General features: G+C 44.4%; 1 protein-coding gene across 1 annotated transcript in view; it reads left to right on the forward strand.

Moving 5' to 3' along the window:
• Positions 1 to 27,755, forward strand: part of f2 (coagulation factor II (thrombin)) — a 99,078-nt gene that overhangs the window by 24,896 nt on the left and 46,427 nt on the right. Inside the window, exons 2-8 of the mRNA XM_068045941.1 lie at positions 3,094 to 3,254; positions 6,787 to 6,811; positions 7,614 to 7,673; positions 10,025 to 10,130; positions 20,330 to 20,466; positions 21,507 to 21,800; positions 25,985 to 26,116. Of these exons, the coding sequence (XP_067902042.1) occupies positions 3,094 to 3,254; positions 6,787 to 6,811; positions 7,614 to 7,673; positions 10,025 to 10,130; positions 20,330 to 20,466; positions 21,507 to 21,800; positions 25,985 to 26,116 (915 nt within the window). The remainder of the gene's footprint in view (positions 1 to 3,093; positions 3,255 to 6,786; positions 6,812 to 7,613; positions 7,674 to 10,024; positions 10,131 to 20,329; positions 20,467 to 21,506; positions 21,801 to 25,984; positions 26,117 to 27,755) is intronic.

Consider the following 27,755-nt stretch of genomic DNA (forward strand, 5'->3'; position numbering starts at 1 on the left):
AGATTGCAGTCTCTTCACCACTGGGAGCTGGTGCACTGGATTAGATTGCAGCCTCTTCATATCTTGGAGCTGGTGCACCTGATTAGATTGCAGCCTCTTCAGCACTGGGAGATTGTGCATTGAATTAGAACACTGTCCCTTCACCCCTGGGGTTGTGCACTTATTTGGAACACTGTCCTTTCACCTCTGGGAGCTGGTGCACTGGATTAGAACACTGTCCTTTCAACCCTGGGGTGTGCACTTGATTGGAACACTGCCCCTACACCTCTGGCAGCTGGTGCACTGGATTAGAACACTGTCCCTTCACCTCTGGGAGCTGGTGTAGTGGCTTGGAACATTGTTCTTTCCCCTCCAGGAAATGGTATACTCGATTAGAATGCCCTTTTATCTGGGAGCCCTTGGAGTGGATTAGAACACTGTTCATTCACCTCTGGCAGTTGGTGCACTGGATTAGAGCATTGTTCTTTCCCTTCTAGGAACTGGTACATCGGATTAGAATGCCTTTTCATCTCTGGAAGCTGGTGCAATGGATTTGAACACTGTTCTTGCACCTCTGGGAGCTGGTGATCTGGATTAGAACTCTGTTCTTCCCTTTCTAGGAACTGGTGCACTGGATTAGAATGTCCTTTCACCTCTGGCAGCTGGTACACTGGATTTGAACACTTTTCTTTTACCTCTGGGAGTTGTAACACTGGATTTGAGTGGCATTTTCACTGCTTGGAGCTGATTCTCTAAATTAGATCACTGTCCTATCACCTCTGGGAGCTAGTGCACTGGATCTGAGCAGTCATTTCACTTCTGGAAGCTGACCTTGAGAGATTACTGTCTATTGGAAGGAAGTGTCCCTCTGTTGACTCTGGAGTCCCATTAGAAATCCAATTGGGCTGTTTCAGCCAAATTGATGATGGAATACTGCCTACAGTTTGCAGTATATTGGCACTAAATTGTCTCTCTCATTCAGGATCCAAGGAAATCTGGTGTGGGGGATGTAATTATCGCAGATTAGTATTTGAAGGTACTTTTCTATGAAACATTATTGGAGCAGAGAGAACTTTATATCTGCTGTTCCTGACCTAGTGGTGCTTGGCCTTGACATTGGGTGCCAAAATGCGAGTTATCCTCAAACAGTTGCATGATTTCATTGGTGCTTAAAAGTTCTTGAACTAAAGACTTTATTGATATCTTTTTTTTCAAACAAATAAATTTTTGGTTATTACAGCAAATGTACATTGGTAAACACTTGCTGTTTAAAATTCTGATTCCAAAATGGCAGTCCTGGTTACATTACAGTCAGATAAGGTCAATTAAAAAAAAAAATTTCAAATTGCTGTAAACTAAAAAAGGAACCATGGATTATCCAAGCATTATCTGGAAGCGCAAATGAGAGGGCAAGTTACACCATAACTGTATTTAGCTGTGGCTTCTGCTACTGTGGCCAGGAGGACAGTTGCAGTGTTTAGTTCCTAACCTGGTTTTGCCCTTTATAGCTACTGACCAACGTTCCCTATGAGGAAGGATAGAAAGAATGACTTGCATTTATATAGTGCCTGTCACAACCTCTGGATGTCCCAAAGCATTTTATAGCCAATGAAGTATTGTTGAAGTCCAGTCACTGTTGTAAGGTAGGAAACATCCAGGGGAAGTGTTGAAGAAAATCCAGATTGTGCCCAATTGTTGAACAAATTCTCCGGACTCAGATGTTGAGAATCAAACACTTTTTGCATGATATCATGGGGTAGCACATCTTACCTAAAGGCGGTCCAGTGCTACTCCCAAAAGCTACAGATCGCCGTGGACTTATATAGTATAAAAGAGGCAGAGCTAACAGTTTCACAATTAGATAAGCACCCACAAGACTGCCTACGTAACGGTGCACCATGCAGGGTCCGAGGTCAGCGAAACATCAGTTTCAACAATAACAAGCTAGTTCCTTAATTCAATGCCCACTCCAGACACCATATCTGGCCGTAACATCTGATTGTGGTTAGCTGCTCTGCCTACATTTTATGACCGTTGGTTGTGGTTAGATTAGCTACAAGCTGTCTCCTGCTTTTCTGCTTCTACAAAGTTAAGTAATAATTAGCAAAGCTAAGAAAAATTCTCCAACAGGAAGTAATCAAATCCAATTGAAATAATTACTCTTCTTAAATAAGACTCTTGCTTCTCAATAGCCCAGTCTAAATAATAATGACCCAAGTCATCCATTGGAAAACTATGGGGGGAATTTTCCCAGCCCCTTTTTTAAAAAAAATGCATCACACTGGCTCTCCAACATTTTCCTGCCTCCGGACACTTCTCCCAGAGATGGGCACCATGCCCAGATGGCAACCTGCCAGGCTGCAGCGGGAAGTCAATTAAAGCCATTATAGCACCAATCAATTGCCATTTTCCTGGTGCAATAGCAGTTTGCCGGAGGTGTATGGGAACCCCAGGTGGCGAGAGCGCAGTGGGAGGTCGAAGAGCCTGAAATGAATGTGCAGAGTTATCTTTAAATGAGCACATAGGTTTAATTCAGCACATCCACAAGCAAATGCTTTCAAGTGGAAGCAGACAGATCCCTCTGATAGTTCTGGACATTAGGATTTGTCTACCAGTCCCAGCATTAGTAGTGCGCCTCCATCTGTGGTGCCCTCTCCCTCTGTTCACCTGAGCAATACTCATCATTCTTCATGGGGCTGCCGGCTGTCCTTCCTGTTGGCTGCTCTGATTGGCCCTCCTGTGTTCGGTGCCCGTCTGCCATCCCTAATTGAACAGTGCTCCTGCAGGCGGCTTCCTAATTGGCCGCCTCTAGGAACATCGCGCCAGATGTCCCACCACTCACTCTTCCGGGTTCATAGCCCGGAATTCATCCCGATGGCAGGATTGTCATTCTGGCAGAAAATTTTAGCATATGTGAGCCATGACAAAAGGCCCCATGAGGTCAGGCACCCAATGTTCCAGCCCTCAGTGAGGCTCCATGACGTGGGCAATCGGATTTGACTCTGAGACATGCATGAGCCATCCAAAGCTGCATGTGAGCATATTGCTCCTTTTCACCTGCTATGTATCGTGCATTATTCACTTTTCTCTCAATGTATTATTTACTTCCTCCAGTGTTCCTTATGGCCCGCAATGCACTCTCTGTGTTGAAACGAACTCGGCGAGCAAACAGTTTTCTTGAAGAGTCATGGGGAGGAAATTTAGAGAGAGAATGTATGGAGGAATATTGTGACCAAGAGGAGGCCCGTGAAGTGTTTGAGGATGATCAGCAAACAGTAAGCAACAAGACCAAAAATTACTCTTATTATAGAAAGTATATTTTTCAGTGTATTGTGACGATGTTGGTAGTATCATGCTCAGATGTGTTTTTAAATGGCAGTATAAATCAGACATGAATCAAATCACCTGATGATTCTTGAAGCTGGGGACAGTGCAAATGACATCCCAAGGAAAGCAATTGGCTTAGGATGCATAAAGCAGAATACTAATGCATAGTCATAGCATCAACAACTTTGGGCAGTGTGGAAGGGAGGAACTGCAGAATCCTTCCACGGGAGATTAAGAGACTGCTCCAACTTTATCTGTATTTACTCTTGGATTTTCAATCCCAAATTCTTTCAATTGGCACGTCTTTCAGAATGATTTTTTAACTTGTGCTCCATGCAACAGTCATCTTCCACAGGCAGGCCTGTGATTCCCATGAACTGTTGTTTGGACTTAGCAGGTAAAAGAAACCTGGTATAATATAGACACAGGGGAAGCAATGAACCTTTCAGTCCCTAAGGTATGTATTGGAAATAATATGGACTGCCTACCATCTGAACCAATGCCAGACCTTATCACCCAGACTAAAGACTATGAACCAAATTTCTTAAGGTGTAGAATTATACAAAAAAATGAGGTGAGCAGCCGATTTACCTAATTAGGGTCCATCTTACAGAACCGCCGGCATTTTGCCGGTGGCAGAATGTACCCACCCTTCCCGCTGTGTGGGGAAACTACCAGCTTAATTGAGGTGGCCTCTCTAAAGCACCCTGCCAGGGAACGTGCAGGGGGGGCCATCAAGACAGAAGCTCCATGGCCCAAAGATGAGACGCGGGCAGTTAAGACATCCCTGCGGCCCCGACGATCCTCTCGGAGGGGTTTCCCCTCTGAATTGCGGGGCCTTTTGTCCTCATTCATCCTGAATTTGTTATTTTTAATTATCTGTCCGAAGACACCTCCATTTTGAGGTGCCCCCAAGGTCTCCTATCTCAGCAGTGCCCACCTGTCTTGTCGGTGCTGCTAGGCTTCAAAGCTGCCAACCCTCTGATTGGGCCGGCAGCATCTGGAGCCCGCCCTCCCTCTGCAGCAGGACTCATGTGTGACCTCAGATGAACTGGCACCTGTGCTACCCTTGCCGCCTCCCCTGGCTGCTGCCCACTTGTGCCCGGTGTGTCACCACATGCAGATCTCATCTCTAATCTATCCTCTAAGATACCAAGATATGCACAGTGTATGTATCTGAGCTGATGGCTGTGAGTATGAAATCAATAACAGTGGGTCTTCATCATCACCCTCTTCTTGGTGTTCCTCCACTGTCTGACCAGGTTGCACCTCTTGGGTATCTAAAAGGACGAAAGCATAAGGGTAAGGTTATGGTGTGGGGAGAGGGGGTGGAGGTAAGGGGTTCATGTTTACACCATCTGCTGCTTGTAGATCAGAAGAGATTGTGGGATGAGGTAGAAGTGGAATGTGAGAAAAAGGATTAGGTATGAGAATACCGTCATCCTCAATGGTTTCAGCCCCGCTGCTGGCAATGGCTGCCCCAATAATGGACAGCACCATCTCCTCCATGGGGGTTAGGACATGCAGCTGCATCCAACCCCTCCATTTAGCTCCTGTTGCCTCTAGCTGTGCACCACCCTGCAAGCGAGAGGGGAGTGAGTTGGTGAGTGTGGTGTAATCTGTTTGGGTGATGTGACTGTCATGGTTGAACAGCTGGCAGGGTGTACAAGCTGTGAGGTGTGGGTATGAGGCTTGCAGCAGGGCTAAGTGTGTGAGGGTGAGGTGAAACAGGAATTTTAGATATAAGTCCTGAATGGTAGTGATTATTGGTAGATGAGTGATGGCGGGTGTGGTGATTTGAGCAATATCTGAGGCTACTGGTGCAGTTGGTGGGATATGGCATTTGAAGATACATTCACTGACATTGAGCATTTGTGTGAAGTCATTGAACTTCTTGCCGCACTGCATCCAGGTCCTCAGGGCTTGACTCCTGGCATTGACATCCAGGGCTATCTTCTCCTACTGCCTTTTCAGCTTGTGTCTGGAGGGCATCCTGTGGATACAGAACATCTCCCCTACTTTCCGCCTCCTCCACCCAGGCCTCCAGTGTAGCATCCAAAAACCATGAACCTGCTCTCTCAGGCTGTGCCATTTTTCAATATTTCCCAGATCAGATTCAGTTCCTGCACAGCTGTCAACACCTGCTCCAGTCTCAATGCACCTTCCCTTTAAAAGGTGAAGGATAGCTTTAAACAGTGTAGGCAATTTTTAAGTGATGGTGGGAAGTTATGAATTCGGGCTCCCGAATGATGCAACACGGTGAGTGCTGGCTGAACACAGGACTCATTGAAATAAGCAGGCAGCATGAAGCTGGCATGCTGCCTCAGTACATTGATCAAGCATATCGTGACTCCCATGCCCATTTTCAGGGGCTATCCAATTTAATCCCTAATGATAGCATCTCCTCTCACATTGATAACCTTATATTAACATATCACAAACCTGGTGTGCTTGGCCGGCCATATGGACCTGATGCAGAAGTATTGACAAGCAGACATGGAAACAAAAGGCAGGTTGCGCTGTCCCTTCAGCTCCCCATTCCCCTGTGAACCCTGGGAGCCGGTTATGAGTGATAAATTAGAGTCATAGAGTTATACAGCACAGAAACAGGCCTTTTGGCCCATCGTGTCTGTGCCGGCTATCAAGCACCTACCTAGTCTAATCCCATTTTCCAGCACTTGGCTTTTAGCCTTGTATTCTATGGCATTTCAAGTGCTCATCTAAATACTTCTTAAATGTTGTGATGGTTTCTGCCTCTACCACCTCTTCAGGCAGTAAGTTCCAGATTCCAACCACCCTCTGGGTAAAAATATTTTTCCTCAAATCCCCTCTAAACCTCCTGCCCCTTACCTTAAATCTATGCCCCCTGGTCATTGACCCCTCCGCTAAGGGAAAAAGTTTCTTCCTATCTACCCTATCTATGCTCCTCATAATTTTGTATACCTCAATCGTTTCCCCATTCAGACTTATCTGCTCTAAGGAAAACAACCCTAGCCTTTTCAGTCTCTCTTCATAGCTGAAACGCTCCAGCCCAGGCAACATCCTGGTGAATCTCCTCTGTGCCCTCTCCAGTGCAATCACATCCTTCCTATAGTGTGGCAACCAGAACTGTACACAGTACTCCAGCTGTGGCCTAACTAGCATTTTATACAGCTCCATCATAACCTCCCTGCTCTTATATTCTATGCCTCGGCTAATAAAGGCTTGTGCTGCTGCCTTTAGTGATCTATGAACAAGTACATCAAGGTCCCTCTGATCTTCTGTACGTCCTAGGGTCCTACCATCCATTGTATATTGGGTGTTGGGAGAGGCTCCTGTGTCAGTCCTCTTCTCGAGCCAAGGAATGATGAATAGTACTAGGGAACCTAAAGAAGTGGAAGAAAACTTATCCTAAAAATAAATAACTTTTTAAAAAACAAATCTTCTCAACATTCTCTTTTACAGCAGGATATGTACTAACGATTTTCTTCTCTTCCCCAGGCTAAATTTTGGGACAAGTATGCTGGTAAGAAATCTTTACAGCCTCCAACCTCTGGCATGTTATTTTTCTTGTATCTTCAGTTGATCTTTCACAGACTGTTCTCTCCATCCCCCACCCCCCACCAACCAAAAGGTTGGGCAGCTGGCCTGCTCTTAGGCTTCTGACAATGCCTCTCTGAGTTTCTGTGTTTCTGAGATAGAAAACACGTATCCAGTGGTTTTTCCTTTGGACAGTCTGAGCTGAATAGCATGGATTTCTGTCTATGTAACATACTTCTTAAAAACTTCATTCTCGGGTTGTGGGCATCACTGGCAAGGCTGGTGTTTATTGCCCATTCCTAGTTGCTCTGAAAAAAGAGTAGTAGGCTTTCTTGAACCACTGAAGACCATGTGGTGAAGGTGATCCCACAGTGCTGTTAGGTAGGGAGTTCCTCTTGTTATACTTTCTAGCAGTTTGATACAATTGAATGGTTTGTTAGGCAGCCTCAGATGGCAGTCAAGTGTTAACCATGTTGATATGGGACTGGAGTCACTTGTAGGCCAGATGTCAGATTTTCTTCCCTAAAGGACATTAGTGAACCAGTTGAGTTGCGATGACAATTCAACAGATTCATTATCATTTTTTACTGATATCGGCTTTTTATTTCCTTTTTTAAAAACAAAATCCAACTTCTCAATTTCTGTGGTGGAATTTGAACTCACATTCTCTGGATTATCAATCCAGTTGGGCCGACTGATGTTTGACATTTCTATTCTTCTACTAATCTGATATTTACACCAACACATCAAATAATTTTGTTTAATATCATTGTATTGTTTGATTTCAGTTTGCATCGGAGATAGACCGGGCAGTTCCCCTCGAGAATACCTGAAACATTGCCTGTCTGGTAAGAATCGAGAACGTTTAACTCTGCCCATAGAAACTGGAATGTGAGAGTAGCTTTCTCACTCATTTAACACTGTTAACACAGGGCCTAGTACTATATGTAACCATACTGTCCAAACTTTAACTACACTGAATGTTATCAACAGATGCCTATCTGTATCAACAGACATGAATAGACACAAGTAGGTTATAATTCTATTGCCACTGACTGACTGTAATTATTTAACAGTTACATAAAAGTACTTTGTACAAAAGCAGAATACTGTGAATGCTGGAAATCTGAACTTGAAACGGAATCACTAGAAACATGCAGCAGGTCAGGCAGCACCCGTGGAAAGAGAAACAGAGTTAATGTTTCAGATCAACGACATTTCATTAGAATTTGAAGATGTTAGTGATGAACAGCTTTTATGCAAATATAGAACCAGAGAAAAGAGGACTTTGCAATTTCTTAAAAGCTGTTCATCCATAACATCTTCCAGTTCTGATGAAAGCCCACCGACCTGGGACATTAATACTGTTTCTCTGTTCACAGATACTGCCAGAGTTCCTATCATATAGAATCATTGAATGGTTACAGCACAGAAAGAGGCCATTCAGCCTGTCATGTCTGTGCTGGCTCTCAACAATAACAACTCAGCTGGTCCCACTCCCACACCCTCGCCCTGTAGCCCAGCAATTTTTTTCTCTTTAGTTGCTTATCCTATTCCCTTTTGAAATCCACAATTGAACCTGCCTCCACCACACTCTTAGGTAGTGAATTCCAGATCCTAACCACTCGCTGTGTCAAACATTTTCCTCATGCCGTCATTGCTTCTTTTGCCAATCACCTTAAATAGGTGTCCTCTGGTTCTCGACCCTTCTGACAATGGAACAACTTCTCCCTATCTACTCTGCCTAGACCCTTTATGATTTGAACACCTCTATCAAATGTCCTCTTAATCTTCTTTTCACCAAGGAGAACAATCCCAGCTTCTCGAATCTATCCTTGTAACTGAAGTCTTGCATTCCTGGAATCATTCTCGTACATCTTTTCTGCACTGTCTCTAAAGCCTTCACATCCTCCCTAAAGTGTGGTGCCCAGAATTAGATACAATATTCCAGGTGAGGCTGAACCAGTGTTTTACAAAGATTCATCATAACTTCCTTGCTTTTTGACTCTATGTCTCTATTTATAAAGCTCAGGATCCCCAATGCCCTTTTAAGTGCTTTCTCAACCTGCCCTGCCACCTTCAATGATTTGTACACATATACCCCCAGGTCTCTCTGCTCCTGCACCCCTTTTAGAATTGTACCCTTTATTTTATAATGCCTTTCCTCATTTTGCCTACCAAAAGATATCACTTCACATTTCTCTGCATTAAATTTCATCTGATGCTTGTCCTATTCGACCAGCCTGCCTATGTCCTCTTGAAGGCTATCACTATTGTTGGGTTCTGAAGTTCTGTTAATGGATGATAGTTCAAGGTAATAGGGTGAGCAGGTGTTGGGTGTTAATTAGTTAATTGTATTCAAGTGTATGTGTATATAAATATATATGGTGGTGTTTGGAGAGCAGAAGTAGGCTCTGTGACAAGCAATAAACAATCTACACCAAAGCATCCTAGTCTCAGTGCCTTCTTCACAAACAGGCTTGGAGATTTCTCTAACAACTATCCTCCTGACAGTTCACAATACTTCCAAGTTTTGTGTCATCTGCAAATTTTGAAATTGTGCCCCACGTACCCAAGTCTGGGTCATTAATATATATCAAGAAAAGCAGTGGTCCTAGTACCAGCCCCCGGGAAACCCCACTACATACCTTCCTCCAGTCTGCAAAACAACCATTTCTCTGAGTGTTCCCAGCATGTTCTGTTTCTGTGTCACTGCAAGCTGTCATTGACACACCAATAACTCTATTGCATAGCTCTATTTTAATAAAGACCCTTCCTTTCTCTGTGGATTTTTGGAAAACTGCTTTCAAATAGTACCTTCCTTGGCTTCTCTTACTGAAGATCAGCATTGATTCCAGCTGCCTTAACAGCCCACAGCACAGCAGTTACATGGAGCAGCAAGTCTACCAAAAGCCACAGATGAAAGGGAAGAGGGTTGCAAGTGGTTTCTAAATTGAATTACAACTACACATGCCTTAAAGTGGCATATCCTTGAAAAAGCCGTTTAGAGATTCCACTAATGTACAACAATGTTTATGTGGATTGGCACGAACCCTGGCTTTGCACCCCCACACCCCTAAGCTGGACTCTTGGAACCTCAGTAGTCACCAGCACAGCAGTCAAATGTCCAAGTTACTAATGGTTCTGTTAGTAAGAAAGAAAAATGTGATGGAATTGAAATTCTTTGTTTCTTGTTCAGGACAGTGCTATCAAGAAATTGGCTCCAGTTATAAGGGCACCATTTCAATGACCATGTCTGGGAGGAAGTGTCAGAGCTGGTCGAGCAACTATCCACACCTGCCAAAGTAAGTGACTAACGTGTCTTTCATCAAGCCATTGAGCAACAATAGAAAGTTCTTCCCTGCTCCGTCCCACCACCGCAGTTCGAGAATTTGATTTCACTTTTTACATAAATCTGGTATCAGTAAAAAATGGCCATGAAGCTGTCGGATTGTCAGGAATACCCAACTGGTTCACTAATGTTCTTTCGGGAAGGAAATCTGAGATCCTAAGTACAATTCCAATCCCACAGCAACACGATCAACTCTTAACTGCCCTCTGAAATGGCCTAATCAGCCTATTAGTTAAACAAAACCTCTACAAATATAGCAGTTCAAGAAGAGGGATCAACACCACCTACCCAGGGCAACTAGGAATGGGCAATATATGCCACCCTTGCCAGAAACATGCACATCCTGAGAATGAATTAAACAAAGTTTATTTTAGTGAGAGGAAGAGCTGTTAGGGCTGACTTTTACGTGCCCGCTGCCAAGTTTGGTGGCGGGCAACAAAAACAGCAACCCGCACAGAGCCACTGCAATCTTCTGTGCGGTGGCTGATTTAAATAGCTGGGTCAGGCTGCACCCACCACCCACCACCACCCCCCCCCCCCCCCCCCCACCCCACCGATCACGTGGAGTGGGTGGGCTGTCCGTCCCTGGCACAGCTGCCTGGGCACAGGCCCTGACGCCACTTTTAAAGGGCTGTTAACCCTACCGGCTAATTTAAATATTTAAAGGTAAAGTCAATTAATAAAAAATGCATTTCTTTTGCACGTCTCCCACCCCCACCCCATAACAATTAAATTAATTATTTGCCCTTGCCCCCCCAAAACACTTACCTTTACCATCTGACCTTCCCCCCACAAACTACACAATTTGGAACTACAACCCTTCCCACCATCCCCGACACCCATGACGTTAATTTGACCCTGCTCCCTGTGCACCCACCACCCACCCCGCACCCCCCTCCCCCCCCCCACACCAATAAACATACCTCCTCCCCACCAATGTGGCACCTCATTTCCCCGGATGGAAATCCAAAGACACGGGAGTGTCAGTCACTGGGCCGAAGATCACAGCTGGACATCAGGCAGTGACGTGAGGTTCATTAATTTGTTTATTTTAATTTATTTAAATATTCAAATTGGGGTCCTGTCGCCAAGTGGCGGGGGGGGTGGGGGTGGGGGAGTGGGGGAGGCCTCACCACAGGCCTTTCTGCCACTGGCAATATCAGGCCGGGCCCTCCCGGCATCGGGGTGCATGGCGGCCCTCTCCTGGAGGCATCTTCAGGCCCCCCCCACCATGGAACCTGACGCCTGGATAGAACAAAATCCAGCCCTCAATTTCGATTGATTGGATATGATAGATTTTTTACAGTGACTATATTTCAAAAATAATTGTTATAATCAATCTATTTTTTAAAAAAACCCTGCTCTTTCACAAAGGACAAAAATTTACCAATGGTGATTGAAAGCGATAGAAATATTCTAGGACTCTTTAGTGCCGAAGTTTGGTAGTGCCTCAAACCAGGCACGATTATGTGGGTGGACAATAATGGCGTGACGCAACGAAGAGGCCAGACTAAATTTGTCTTTGGGCCTAATCATCACACTACAGGCAAGCTATGAATGCCAATTGAGCCCCTGGCTTCAGCATTTCTGTTGGAACCCAATAAAGTTCGGCTAGTGCTGAGGCCATGAGTAGGTCTGAGCCATGTGGAAAGGAGATGATCAGGGGTAACAGGGAGCGCTGGGCGAGTACAGGCTGGCAGTAGCCCAGAGGGCCTATAGTTATTTTGTGGAGTCAGGAGGAGCACTTCTTCTCATTCTGACTCCACAAATAATAAAATTTAACAACGTTTTGGACCTTTTATTGAATGGATTCCAGTGGTCCTTTTAAGGAGTAATGATTAGGTAGCTCAATATCGGGAAAGACTAGTTGGAGCTTGTGCATCGCATTTGCAAACCATTTTCATAGTTCATATAATCATAGAATGCTTACAGCACAGAAGGAGGCCATTTTCATTTGGCCTGTTGTGTCCCTGCCTAATCTCTGCAAGAACAACTTGTCCCACTCTCCCGTCCTTTAGCCACAGCCCTGCAAATCTTCCCTCTTCAGATAATTATCCAAGCCCTGTAAGAATTTTGTATACCTCAGTGAGATCACCTCTCATTCTCCTAAACTCTCGAAAATATTAGCCCAGTTTCCTCAATCTCTTCTTATAGGACAATTCCACCATCCCAGGGATCTGTCTTGTGAACCTTCATTGCACTCCTTCTACGGCAAGTATATTCTTCCTTAGATAAGATGACCGATATTGTACACAATACGCCATGTGTGGTTTCATCAAGGCTCTATACATTTGCAGCAAGATTTCTTTACTCCTATACTCAAATCCTCTTGTAATAAAGGCCAACATACCATTTGCCTCCCTAATTGCTTGCTGCACCTGTATGTTAGCTTTTAATGACTCATGATAAAGGACACCCAGGTCCCTTTGGACATCAACACTTCCCAACCTGTCATCATTTAAGAAATATTCTGTCTTTCTGTTTTTTTATCAAAGTGGATAACTTCACACTTATTCAAATTATGTTCCACCAGCCATACTCTTGCCCATTCACTTAGCCTGTCCAAGTCCCCGAGAAGCCTTCTTGCATCCTCCTCACAACTCACATTCACACGTAGTTTTGTCATCAGCAAATTTGGAAATATTACATTTGGTCCCCACATCCAAATCATTTTATATAGATTGTGAACAGCTGTGGCCCAAGCACTGATCCTTGCGGTATCCCACGAGTAACAGCCTGCCATCCTGAGAATGACCCATTTATTTCTACTCTTTGTTTTCTGTCTATTAACCAATTCCCAATCCATACCAGTACATTACCCTCTATCCCATGTGCTCTAATTTTGTTCACTAACCTCCTGTGTGGGACCTTATCAAAAGCCTTCTGAAAATCCAAATACACCACATCCACTGGTTCTCCTTTATCTATGCTGCAAGTAACATCCTCAAAAACTCCAACACACTTGTCAAACATGATTTCCCTTTCATAAATCCATGTTGACTCTGCCCAATCATATCATTATTTTCTAAGTGTCACATCCTTTATAATAGATTCTAACATTTTCCATACTACTGATGTCAACTAACAGGTCTGTAGTTCCCAGTTTTCTCTCTCCCTCCTTTCTTAAATAGTGGGATTACATTTGCTACTTTCCAGTCTGCAGGAACCTTTCCAGAATCTATAGTATTTTTAAGGATAGCCACCAATGCATCCATTATCTCTATCGCCGCTTCCTTCAACACTCTGGGATGTAGCTCACCTGTTCCAGGAGATTTATCAACCTTCAATCTAGTTAATTTTTTGATTACTAACTCTTTATTAATACTAATTTCTTTCAATTCCTCATTTTCACGTCCCTTGGTTCCCTAGTATTTCTGGGAAATTTTCTGTATCTTCATCCATGAAGACAGACACAAAGTAATTAGTTAGTTTCTCCACCATTTCTGCATGATAAATTCTCCTGTCTCCACCTGTAATGGACATACATTTGCCCTTGCTAATATTTTCCTTTTCACATACCTAAGAAGCTTTTGCAGTTCATCTTTACGTTTCTCTCTAACTTGCATTCATATTTTCTTTTCCCTTTCTTTACCTGTTTCTTGGTCATCCTTTGCTGGATTATAAATTGCTCCCAATCTTTGGGTTTACCATTTTTTCTGGCAACCTTCTAAGCCACTTCCTTTGATCTAATACAATCTTTAACTTCTTTTGTTAGTCATGGTTGATCCATCTTTCCTGATTGGTTTTTCTCTCTTCGAAGAATGTATATATCTCTCTAAATGACCACATCTTCCCTCACTTGCTTCCTCGTCCCCAATATTTAGTTTAAAGTCCTCTCTCCACCCTAGTTATATGACTCACCAGAACACTAGTCCCAGCGCAGTTCAGGTGAAGACCATCCCAATGGTACAGCTCCCACATTCCCCGGTACTGGTGCCAGTACCCCATGAATCGAAACTGATTTCTCCCACACCAATCTTTTAGTGTATTTTCCCAATCCACCATAAGCTAACATGCCCCGCATACCTTTGTAAATTCCTTTGTTCAGATTTAAGACTCTAGTTTCAGAATAAACTATATCACTTTCAAATTTAATGTAGAATTCTATGGTCACTATTTCCCAAAGGCTCCTTTACAGCAAGGTTATTAATTAGCCCATTCTCATTACATAATACTGGTTCCATAATAATGGTTCTTCAACGTACTGCTCCTGAAACCCATCTGCTACACACTCCAGGAATTCATCCTCCACAGCATTAGTGCTGATTAGGCCCAATCTATATGAAAAATAAAATTGAAGTTGCCCATTATTACTGTATTACCCATGTTACATGCACATCTAATTTCCTGATTTATACCATGCCAAACGCTATCACTAATGTTTGGTGGCCTATGAACAACTCGCCCCATTGTTTGCTGATCCTTGCTGTTTCTTAGCTCCACCCAAATTGATTCTACATCTTGATCCTTTGATCGAAGATCCTCTCTCACTAATGTACTGAACTTGGCTCTTATTAAGAACGCTCCCCCTTTCCTTTTTGCCTATCCTTCCTAAATGACGAATATCCTTGAATATTCAGTTCCCAGTCTTGGTCACCCTATAACCACGCTTCTGTAATGGTAATTAAATCGTACCCATTTACCTCTATTTGTGCTTTCAAATCATCCACCTGGTGGTGAATGCTCCGTGCATTCAGATACAGTGCCCTGAACTTTGTCTTTTTAACATTATTCTGCATTCTGATCCTATTTGATGCTTGCCTTCACTTCGTCTGTCTTCTAATTTTGCTTACTACTTTTCTACTTCCTGTTACCAGTTTTGCTTCCCTCCAATCTTCCCTTCCTGCCACACTCAGATTATCAATTCCCTTATTGCTCTCTTGGTCTCTTGCTTTCTCCGCTCTCTCTAAATGATCACATCTTCCCTCACTTGATTCCTCGTCCCCAATATTTAGTTTAAAGTCCTCTCTCCGCCCTAGTTATATGACTCACCAGAACACTAGTCCCAGCACAGTTCAGGTGAAGACCATCCCAATGGTACAGCTCCCACATTCCCCGGTACTGGTGCCAGTACCCCATGAATCGAAACACACCAATCTTTGAGCCATGCATTTAACTCTCTAATCTTATTCATCCAACTCCAATTTACTCGTGGCTCAGGTAATAATCTAGATCCCAGCAGTGGTGGGAAGAGGCCCTTAATAGTCCAATTAAGGGCCTCAATTTGCCCCTGGGCAGGAAGGCCGTTGTTGGCCTATCCCGCCCCCAGGGAGATCACTGGATGACGGGGAGGTGACGGGCCCTCTGACCTGCCGCCCTCTGACCTGCCGCCTCTCCCGCCATCCACCACGATTCTCTATGCCCCCCCACCGCCTCTGATCCCGCCTCAGGAGGGCCCGTAAAATCCCGGCCAGTGGATCCGTTGGTTTTGATCTTCCAGTGTTCCTTAGATTTTAGAATGGTCTCCAAGTATTGGGAGGTAGTAAATGTAACCCAGCTATTCAAGAAAGGAGGGAGAGAGAAAACAGAGAACTATAGGCCTATTGAACTGACATCAGTAGTAGCAAAAATGCTAAAATCTATTATTAGGGCCATGTTAACAGAACACTTAGAAAATCTTAATATGATGGAGCCGAGTTAACACAGATTATTGAAAGGGAAAGCATGTTTGGCAAATTTATTGGAGTATTTTGAGCTTGTAACTAGCAGCATGATAAGGGGGAAACCAGTAGTTGCAGCGTATTTGGATTTTCAAAAAGCATTTGATAAAGTGCCACACAAGAGATTACTACACAGAATTAGGGCTCATGTGACTAGATATTAGTCTGGATTGAAGATTGGTTAATGGACAGAAAACAGAAATCAAGAATAAGTGGGTCAGTTTTGGCTTGGCATGCTGTACTATTAGTAGAATGCCACAAGGATCAGAGCTCGGGCCTCAGCTAATTATAATCTATATCAATGAGTTAGATGATGGTACTGAGTGTACTGTATGTAACAAAAATAGGTGGGAAAGTAAACGGAAAAAGGACACAAAGAGGCTGCAAATGGATATAGACAGGTTAAGTGAGCGGGCAAAATGTGGCAGATAGAATATAATATGGAGAAATGTGAAGTTATCCAACTGGAGGGACCTGGGAGTCCCTATAGATGAATCACAGAAAATTAATATGCAGGTACGGCAAGCAATTAGGAAAGCAAATGGTATGTTAGCCTCTATTACAAAGGGGTTGGAGTATGAAAATAAAGAAATCTTGCTGCAATTGTACAGGGCATTTGTGAAGCCACACCTGGAGTACTATGTGCAATTTTGGTTTCCTTAGCTAAGGATGGACATACTTGACCAAGAAGCAGTGCAATGAAGGTTCACGAGACTGACTCCTGGGTTGAGGGAATTGTCCTGTGAGGAAAGATTGAGTAGGCTAGGCCTATATTCCCCGAAGTTTAGAAGAATGAGAAGCGATCTCACTGAAACATATAACATTCTTAGAGGCTTAGTGGGGTAGATGCTGAGGAAATGTTTCCCCTGGCTGGGGAATCTAGAACACGGGGTCACAGTCTTGGAATAAGGGGTCAGCCGTTTAGATGAGAAGAAATGACTTCACTCAAAAGGTTGTGAATCTTTGGAATTCTCTACCCCAGACGGCTGTGGATGTTCAGTCATTGAATATATTCAAAACAAAGGTCAATAGATTTTTGGATATTCAGGGAATCAAGGGATATGGGGATAGTGTGGGAAGGTGCAGTTGAGGTAGAGGATCAGCCACGGTTTTAATGAATGGCAGAGCAGGCACAAAGGGCCGAATGCCCTACTCCAGCTCCTATTTTTTCCATTCTTATGTTCATGACAGGTGAGTCCTGGGATGCCTACCCTACCTCCTATGAGCTCTTGAGTTGGACTATGAGGTTATTCAATTTAGTAGGAAGAATAGAAAATCAGAATATTTTTTAAATGGTGAGAAACTTTCAACTTTGGTGTTCAGGGAATTTCTTCACTCAGAGTATTGTGAATGTTTGGAATTCTCTACCCCAGTGGGTTGTGGATACTCAGTTGTTGAGTACAGTCAAGTCTGAGATAGATATTTGGACGTTAGCAGAATCAAGGGATATGGGAATAGTGCAGGAAAGTGGAATTGAAGTCAAAGATCAACCAGGAATGGCAGAGCAGGCTCGAGGGGTGGTATGGTCTACTCCTGCTCCTATTTCATATGTTCTTATGTTATTTGTAGGGATGACACAACCTGATTTGTATATGTTACTTCCCAGGTGTCAGGTTAAGAGACATAATGGCGAAGGTGGAAAAACCTCTGGGAAAGAAGGAGAACCAGGCAGATATCCTGGTGAGAGTGGGAGACAATGACATAGGAAAAAGTGGTGTGAGGTTTTGCAAAGAATTTTGAGGAGTTAGGATCAAGCTTGAAGTCTAGCACCTTGGAGGTAGTAATTCCAAGATTACTCAGTACGAGATACTGGACTAACCATATGGAAATAGATTAGACATGTCACTGTGTGGCTAGAGCTGGGGATGGAGGGAGAACTTTAGGCAGGGGCACGCTGTTTAGTGGACTAGCTCCACCTTGCCCTTGCAGACGGGATAAATCCAGCAGTGGGGGAGGATTTAAACCAGTCAGACAGGGGGATAGATAAACAAACTTTGGAAGCTAACAACAGTGTAATATGAAAAGAATTTATATGAATTAAATTTAAAAGCGTTCAGAGAAGATAATGGAACTCAAGGCTGTCATGAGAGTTAGGAACTGCGATGATTCAGGTCTCAGAAGCCAGATTAACCTCTCCTGTGAGAGGCAAGAACAACAGACAAGTGTTTGGAATGTTCAAGAAGGACAGACTTGACAGCAAGAGAAAGTAAGTTAGTATATACCGCTTGAGAGGTAAAGGAAGTAGACCTATTAGTTCAGGATAAGCTTCCTGACTAGGAATTACAATTTGAATTCAAACATTTAATGGATTTTAGAAAAGCAAAATATTGCAGATGCTGGCCATCTGAAATAAAAACAGAAAATGCTGGAAATACTCAGCAGGTCAGGCATCATCTGTAAGGACTCTATTCTATTCTTGCAGTTTCTTTGTCTCTTTTGTTTTGTTTGATTTGACGATGCCACTTTCCATATCAGTGCTTCCAATATGTCCTCCTTTTTCCTCAACCAAGGATTCCCCTGCACTGTGGTTGACAGAGACCTCCATCATTCCATTTCCCGCACTTCTGCTCTCATCCCTACCCTCCCCAACCAAAGCCATCTTAGGGTTTCCTTTTCCACCCCACCAGCCTCTAAATGCAATGAATCAACCTCCAGCATTTCTGCCATTTTTAGCGTGATACCATCACCAAACACATCTTGCCCTCCCCTTTCAGCATTCCAAATGGACCATTCTCTCCCCAACATCCTGGTCCACTCTTCAATCAACCCCAATACCCCCACTCCTTCCCAGGGGGCAGTTCTCTGCAAGCACAGGAGATGTAACACCTGCCCTTTTACCTCCTCCCTTCACACATCTAGGGTCCCTAACATCCTTCCAGTGAAAGAGCGATTTACTTGTACTTCTTTCAATTTAGAATACTGTATTCACTACTCATGATAAGGACTCCTCTACTTTGGGGAGATCAAACACAGATTGGTTGACCTCTTTGTGGAACAACTCCATTCAGTTCATAAGCATGGCCCACCCCCTCCCATTGTGACCGCTCTGTCCTCATCCTCCTACACTGTTCCAACGAAGCTCAAAGTAAACTCAAGAAACAGCAATAATAAAAAGAGAAAGTGCTGGAAATACACAGCAGGGGCTGGATTTTGTTCCCAGCCCAATATTGGGTTCTGTGGTGGGGGGGTCCAGAGAAACAGAGTGGCAGCGGCCACCCCAGAACCTGATGCCGGGATTGCCGGACCCGATCTTCCCGGGAGCGGGATAGGCTGACATTGGCCTTCCCGCCCAGAGGCCAGCTGAGGCTCTTAAATGGCCTATTGACAGCAAATTAAGGGCTTTTCCCACCACCACTGGGATCTTTCCAGCGGTGGGGTGGCGGGGGTGGGGGGAGTGCCTCTGCCGTGCGGGGAGGACACCTTGGAAAAAGAGGTGCCCTCCCTGCAGGCTTGGGTGGGGGGGGGGGGGTCCTTCTTTCGTGGGAAATTCGTGGCCCACAGAGAAACCCTTCCTTGCCCCTGGGCACACTGTACACCCCCTGGGACCCCCCTCCCCGGACTGAACGCCCCGCAACACCACTACCTCGGATCCAGGGTTGCAGCATTGGGCCTGAGTCCAAGGCCTCTGCAGTACTGGTAGTGGCCACTGCTCCCAGTGGCGTGCCAATACTGTTGAGCCGCTGGCCCTGTGTTTGGCCGGCAGCTCTTGGGGACGGGATCAACGTGCCTATTATGTGTTTAAAGGGACGGGGATCCCAGCTCTTTCAATTTGGACCGACAAAAACTGGAGGATCACTTAGGGGGCCTGAAAAAGTGCAAAGGCTGAGTTCCCCCAACTTTTCAGCCCTACGTCAGGACCCCTGCCTCCTGCACAAAATATAGCCCCAAGTCTGGCAGCATCTGTGGGGAGAGAAACTCTGTTTCTCTCTGATGCTGCCAGACCTGTTGTATGTTTCCAGCGCTTTCTGGTTTTATTTCAGATTTCCAGCATCCGTGGTATTTTGCTTTTATTCAAGGAATGCCTGCTCATCTTTCCATTAGGCAGTTCACAGCCTTTCAGACTCAACATTAAGTTCAACGATTTCAGATCTTAACCTCTTCCTCCATTTTTTGATTGGTGATGATTCTGCTTTTCCCATTTACACCTCTTCTAGATGATCTTTTGTTTCTTTTCTTGTCCCATTACCATCTCCTTTGCCTTGCTCCATCATCCCTTTTGTCATTTAATCATTCCTGCCATCCACCCTATCACAGACCTTTCCTTTTTCTCTTTCCTCCCTTTCCACTCTTTCACTGCCTCTGTACTTTCTTAAAACCTGTTACATCTCCAACCTTTTCCAGTTCTGATGACATTAACCTGGAATATTAACTCTGTTTCAGTCTCTACAGATGCTGTCTGACCTGCTGAGTATTTCCAGAATTTTCTGTTTTTATATCTAATGAATTTTGTTTTTTCTAGCTATGAATTGAACACCTCTGTTTATACATTCAGATACAATCCAGTGACTCACAACCAATCTGACCTTATTGATAACTTATGCCGAAATCCAAATGACAGTCAAACGGGACCGTGGTGCTACACTAAAGACCCAAAAGTCCAAACAGAAGCATGCTACATTCCTCGTTGTGGTACGTCTCACTTTTTATTTTGCTTACTTATTTTTCTCCCAGGTTCAAGCACCACTTTTTTGTGATTGCATTTTCTGTGGACGTGTGTGTATTGTAAGAAGGTTTAGTCACAAAGAATGACATCCCTTCTCTGGTTTGGGCTGTGGGAGGGGCCGTAACTCGATTACAGGGATTCTAAGGAGTAATGCAAGAGATGGGCATAAAACTGGGAGGTACCAATGCAGTCCATACATACCAAACCTTGCCCTGCACAGACAGTCTGCTGTGACCATTGGCATTTCTGCTAGTTGTAATAATGTTTTTTCAAATATTTTTTACTTGAACATTCCTTCAGAATTTTTTTATTCTTACCCATTCTATCCTGAAGGCACTTGGCTCACTGACACCAGCAGCCATCCTGTAACTTGTCCAAGTGGCAGTTCTCATGCCAAAGCAGTAAACTACTGAACTGTTGGGGTGAGTGGGGGTCACAATCAAGCCTAAACCTCTCCTCAACCAAAGATCCTCACAAAAGCAGTTTGAGAAAGGCTGCTGGAGGGCAATCAGGTCAGTGGCCCTGAATGACTTTCTCTCACTCTCCCTTCCTAATCGCAGAGCACCCAGGCTAAGATCAGCTAAAGTAGGACAGACTCAGGACCTTCCAGCTCCACCTGACTCCATGACAAATGATGCTGTAGATTCAAGGGAATGCCATCAGCATTTTTCTGTACATTGAATCCCTTTAGGTATCCGTGTCACACACGAGAGGATAGGCAGTGAGGCATTCCCAGCTCACGTTAATGCTGTACTAGGGCTGCCTGAGTGACTCCTCTCCACTTTTCCCTTGTTCCCTGGAGAGCCGTGCCTCACTTCCTGACTGGATCATCGAAATGGCTAGTTGAAGATTTATAGTCACAAGCCAGTTAGACAAGTCCAACTATTAGCTTGGGGATCTGTGTACGTTATCGCAATAGATGTGGCTCGCAATGACATGCCATTTCCCATGTCAAAATTAGGGACATTCAGCTAGATCTTACAGATTTCTTTTTGCGCTTGTTTAGGTGAAACATTGCCACCATTGCTGTCTCAACCTCCAACAGCAGAGTCACTCGATCCTTGTATCCCGGATCAGGGATCAGACTACAGAGGAACACTGAACGTAACTATAAGTGGAAAGCATTGCCAGCCTTGGGACTCACAATACCCTCATGAGCACAATTTCACCAGAGAGAAAATGCCCACAGCAAATCTAGAAGGAAACTACTGCAGGAATCCAGACATGGATGAAGATGGTGTCTGGTGTTTCACCACCGACCCAGCAGTGGAAACTGAATACTGTAAACTCAATTACTGCGGTAAGATTATGACAGGCTTAGATAAGTTAGACAAGGAGAAACTGTTCCCATTAACTGATGGTACAGGGACTAGGGGATACAGATTGAAGGCTTTGGGCAAAAGATGCAGGGGAAATATGAGGAAGAACCTTTTTATGCAGTGAGTGGTAATGACCTGGAAATTGCTGCCCATGAGGGTGGTGGAAGCAGAGACAATCAATGATTTCAAAAGGAAATTGGACGGCCACTTGAAGGAAATAAATTTGCATGTTGTTGCTATTACAGAGACTTGGTTGAGGGAAGGACAGGATTGGCAGCTAAATGTTCCAGGATTTAGAAGCTTCAGGCAGGATAGAGGGGGATGTAAAAGGGGTGGGGGACTTGCATTGCTTGTTAAGGAGAATATCACAGCTGTACTGCGGGAGGACACCTCGGAGGGGTCATGCAATATGGGTGGAGCTCAGGAATAGGAAGGGTGCAGTCACGATGTTGGGGGTTTACTACAGGCCTCCCAACAGCCAGTGGGAGGTAGAGGAGCTGATATGGAGACAGATTTTGGAAAGATGTAAAGGTAACAGGTTTGTAGTGGTGGGTGATTTTAACTTCCCCAATATTGACTGGGACTCATTTAGTGCTAGGGGCTTGGATGGGGCAGAATTTGTAAGGAGCATCCAGGAGGGCTTCTTGAAACAATACGTCAATACGTAGATAGTCCAACTAGAGATGGGGCCGTACTGGACCTGGTATTGGGGAATGAGCCCGGCCAGGTGGTCGAAGTTTCAGTAGGGGAGCATTTTGGGAATATGACCATAATTCCATAGGTTTTAAGGTACTTGTGGATAAGGATAAGAGTAGTCCTCAGGTGAAGGTGCTAAATTGGGGGAAGGCTAATTATAACAATATTAGGCAGGAACTGAAGAATTTAGATTGGGGGCGGCTGTTTGAGTGTAAATCAACATCTGACATGTGGGAGTCTTTCAAACGTCAGTTGATTAGAATCCAGGACCAGCATGTTCCTGTGAGGAAGAAGGATAAGTTTGGCAAGTTTCGGGAACCTTGGATAACGAGGGATATTGTGAGCCTAGTCAAAAAGAAAAATAAAGCATTTGTAAGGGCTGGAAGGCGAGGAACAGACGAATCCCTTGAGGAATATAAAGACAGTAGGAAGGAACTTAAGCAAGGAGTCAGGAGGGCTAATAGGGGTTATGAGAAGTCATTGGCAAACAGGATTAAGGAAAATCCCAAGGCTTTTTATACGTATATAAAGAGCAAGAGAGTAACCAGGGAAAGGGTTGGCCCACTCAAGGACAGAGAAGGGAATCTATGTGTGGAGCCAGAGGAAATGGGTGAGCTACTAAATGAGTACCTTGCATCGGTATTCACCAAGGAGAAGGACTTGGTGGATGATGAGCCTAGGGAAGGGAGTGTAGATAGTCTCAGTCATCTCATTATCAAAAAGGAGGAGGTGTTGGGTGTCTTGCAAAGCATTAAGGTAGATAAGTCCCCAGGGCCTGATGGGATCTACCCTAGAATACTGAGGGAGACAAGGGAAGAAATTGCTGGGGCCGTGACGGAAATCTTTGCATCTTCATTGGCTACAGGTGAGGTCTCAGAGGACGGGAGAATGGCCAATGTTGTTCCTTTGTTTAAGAAGGGTGGTAAGGATAATCCAGGAAATTATGGGCCGGTGAGCCTTACGTCAGTGGTAGGGAAATTATTCGAGAGGATTCTTCGGGACAGGATTTACTCCCATTTGGAAACAAATGGATTTATTAGCGAAAGGCAGCATGGTTTTGTGAAGGGGAGGTCGTGTCTCACTAATTTGATTGAGTTTTTTGAGGAAGTGACAAAGATGATTGATGAAGGAAGGGCAGTGGATGTTATCTATATGGACTTCAGTAAAGCCTTTGACAAGGTCCCTCATGGCAGACTGATACAAAAGGTGAAGTCACACAGGATCAGAGGGGAGCTGGCAAGATGGATACAGAAGTGGCTCGATCATAGAAGACAGAGGGTAGCAGTGGAAGGGTGCTTTTCTGAATGGAGGGATGTGACTAGTGGTGTTCCGCAGGGATCAGTGCTGGGACCTTTGCTGTTTGTAGTATTTATAAATGATTTGGAGGAAAATGTGGCTGGTCTGGTTAGTAAGTTTGCGGACAACACAAAGGTTGGTGGAGGTGAGGACAGTGATGAGGATTGTCAGAGGATACAGCAGGATATAGATCAGTTGGAGACTTGGGCGGAGAAATGGCAGATGGAGTTTAATCCGGACAAATGTGAGGTAATGCATTTTGGAAGGTCTAATGCAGGTGGGAAGTATACAGTAAATGGCAAAACCCTTAGGAGTATTGACAGGCAGAGAGATCTGGGCGTACAGGCCTACAGGTCATTGAAAGTGGCAACGCAGATGGATAAGGTAGTCAAGAAGGCATATGGCATGCTTGCCTTCATCGGTTGGGGCATAGAGTATAAAAATTGGCAAGTCATGCTGCAGCTGTACAGAACTTTAGTTAGGCCACACTTAGAATATTGCATGCAATTCTGGTCGCCACACAACCAGAAGGACGTGGAGGCTTTGGAGAGGGTACAGAAGAGGTTTACCAGGATGTTGCCTGGTCTGGAGGGCATTAGCTATGAGGAGAGGTTGGATAAACTCGGATTGTTTTCACTGGAACGACGGAGGTGGAGAGGCGACATGATAGAGGTTTACAAAGTTATGAGCGGCATGGACAGAGTGGATAGTCAGAAGCTTTTTCCCAGGGTGGAAGAGTCAGTTACTCGGGGACATAGGTTTAAGGTGAGAGGGGCAAAGTTTAGAGGGGAAGTGCGAGACAAGTTCTTTACACAGAGGGTGGTGAGTGCCTGGAACTTGCTGCCGGGGGAGGTGGTGGAAGCAGGTACCATAGAGACGTTTAAGAGGCATCTTGACAAATAAATGAATAGGATGGGAATAGAGGGATACGGACCCCGGAAGTGCAGAAGGTTTTAGTTTAGGGAGGCATCAAGATCAGCGCAGGCTTGGAGGGCCGAATGGCCCGTTCCTGTGCTGTACTGTTCTTTGTATCTTTGTGTTTGTATTTGCAGGGCAACGGGGATTGAGTGTGGGAGTGGGACTGACTGGATTTCTCTGCGGAGAGTTGGCACGGACTCAATGGGCCGAATGGCCTCCTTCTTTGCTGTAAATGAATCTATCAGTCTCAGGTTCTGCTTATACAGTTACCAGTTACCACAAGGGTCTTGTCTATTTTGTATAATAAGTATATTGCATGTGGAAAAACAGCTATTACCACATCGGGGTTTGTTGACTGTGTCAGTGAGGAGTCAATTTCAGTAATGGCAGAGGGAATATTTCACTCCGAGCTTTTGGCATCATCGGAATGGCTAGATGAAGGAAGAGTAAAGTGCATCTAAGACACCTTCTACCATCTTGGTAGTTGCACAATACAATGGTAACAGAGTTGTTGACATATCATGGCAATCAATCATCAGGGGAACAAGAATTGCAAGACGTACAATCTGTGTGCACTGACGTAAGGACTTCCAGTTTATAGAATGTGTACAGAGAATACAAAAAGGACAATATACCTTGTGTGAAGACTATTTGGTTTAGACTGCCAGCATCGAAATAGCGGTCAAGGGTTGAACATTATCAAGGTTCTGGTGAGACTATGGATTAAGAGAAAGTGTTGGAAATATGCAGCAGGTAAATGAGCACATGTATCGGGAAAAGACAAGTTAACGTTTCCGGTATAGCCCTTAGAACCGAAAACTGAAAGATATGTAAGAATTTTAATAACGTAAGAGGGGAGTAAGAAACAAGAGATAACTCTGATCACAAGCAGGAAGTTAATGAGCTGTCGGATCTGCTTGGGAGGAGTCGTGAAGCAGCTGAAGATGGTCCCACTACTAAATGCATCTTCCCCTCCTCTCTCTGCTTTCTGGAGGGACTGTTCTTTCTGGAGCACCCTTGCACATTCCACCACCTCCTCAGCTTCCAATGTCTTCTCCCTGATGCATCCAGAACAGGGAATCCCGCCCACTACTCTAATCCTTAATAATTTTCAGGTTAACTCCTTGCCCCACTGTCACAAATCCTCAGTACTGCAATCAACGCTCTGATTGATTTCTGTTGGATTTTCACTCACTTAGTCTTTGCATTTCAAACAGATTGTAAATATGTGTTAATGCTTCTTTCCACCATACAGATGACCTTGTGGATCCATTCCAAGCCCCAACACTGGAGGAAATGGAGTATCAAATCAGAATGGCAGGTCGAACAACCAAGACTGAGTACAAGACTTCCTTCAATCCTCGCTTTTTTGGTAAAGGAGAGAGTGGTAAGTTCAGATGGGGTTCTATCATTGTAATTAAAATGGAAATGAACCATACTTAGAAACTGTTAAATTATTGTGGTATTCAGACTCCGCCACTGGGCGACTGTAGGTCTGAGTAGAGTTGACTGAGTGGTGTATCTGAGCCTTGGCCAAGAAGTGACAGCAGTGTGCCTAGTATAGTGTGATCATCCTTATAAGTGAGACTAATATGCAAGAGGGCTTTTCATTAGGGGCAGAGTGATCTAAGAACAATAAATTTTTGATTGCCAGCATAATGGGTCGCTAAGTGGAAATTCCACCATATTTCAAGCTTTATGTGCCTCATGTGCGGCTCATTATCAGTTTTCACATGCGATCCCCAGTCTGTTTGCTTGTTCTGACAGTTGGAACCTGCACTGCATTCAATTAGCAGGGAAGGACCAGCAAGGACAGGAACAATGTCAAGTAGCCATGCTTATCATCAGCTCATGTGAGCACATCAACCTATCAGTTTAGGCATAACTGCCTGGGGGATGACAACATAGCAGTAGCTCACGAGGTGGAGATTAGCAGGAAGGTTGTGAGGGCGTTGCTCTGTTTCATGGACAAAGAGCTTCAAGCACAATCAACAATCTGTGCAGCATTATCAGTGGCCCTCAAAGTCATCTTGGCCCTCAGTTTTTATGCACTGGGCTCTGCCCAGACTACCGGTGGAGTGTCAGCCAGTTTGCTACACACAGATGTAACACCAGCTGATCAGTAGTACTATCATGAAAGTACAACACCGTTCTACAGGGCTGCTGAGTTTCCAAGAGACTGGGAGTTTAGTCATTGGTTTGTATTCTTGTTTTGGGCCTCCTGTGTATGATGCTGTATCCTGTATCAACTGTAAGGGTTTTTATTCTCTCACTATCCAGCTAGTATGTGACCACCAGTCCAGGGTAATGAAAATGAATGTCAGCTCACATCGAGCTCTATTTGTTTTAAAGCAATCATCTGTACCATCCTTACCTTGGGCAGAAAAGATAGAAGTGACCGAGGTAACCCTTACAGTCATGGTTCCTGAGCCCACAGACAGACCACAGGCAGAAACAAAGCCCAGTTCAATGAGCCTCATCCTACAATAATGCTTTGTGTATTGAACTTATTGCTGGAATCTTAAAGCAGTGCTTCAGGGGTTTTATAGTCCAAACTCCCCTTGGGGTCTTACAAATAATTCTCCTCTGTTGCACGTTTCATTACTTTGTCCTGCAGCAGTGTCTCAGTCGGGAGGTAAAACAAAAAGAAGATGGTGGAGCCATGGCAGAATCAGGGGGAGGTAATGAAAAATTTAACTGTCAAGCCACTAATGTAGTAGGATATACTGACATGCCAGGCACTAATTCATAGTGCCCTCCAATTCCATCCAGGGGAGAGGCTACCTTGCAGATGGTACTGATGAACTAGGATTGTCTTCAAATGGCAGGAGATCTTTGCAGGGGAAAAGATTCGAGGTGCTGGAGCTTCTGACGTGTAAGGGGAAACTTCGGGAGAAGTATGGTTCATTAGTATACCCTGAACAATTTTATTGCATGGGTTGGCATAATTACATTCATTCATAAAGTCAGTGATTGTCTGTTAGCAATGCCTCCGAGAGGCTCACACTGGACAGCTCTTCCATCTC

This window comes from Heterodontus francisci, chromosome 14 (genome assembly GCF_036365525.1).
Source record: "Heterodontus francisci isolate sHetFra1 chromosome 14, sHetFra1.hap1, whole genome shotgun sequence".
In the NCBI taxonomy this organism is placed as follows: domain Eukaryota; kingdom Metazoa; phylum Chordata; class Chondrichthyes; order Heterodontiformes; family Heterodontidae; genus Heterodontus; species Heterodontus francisci.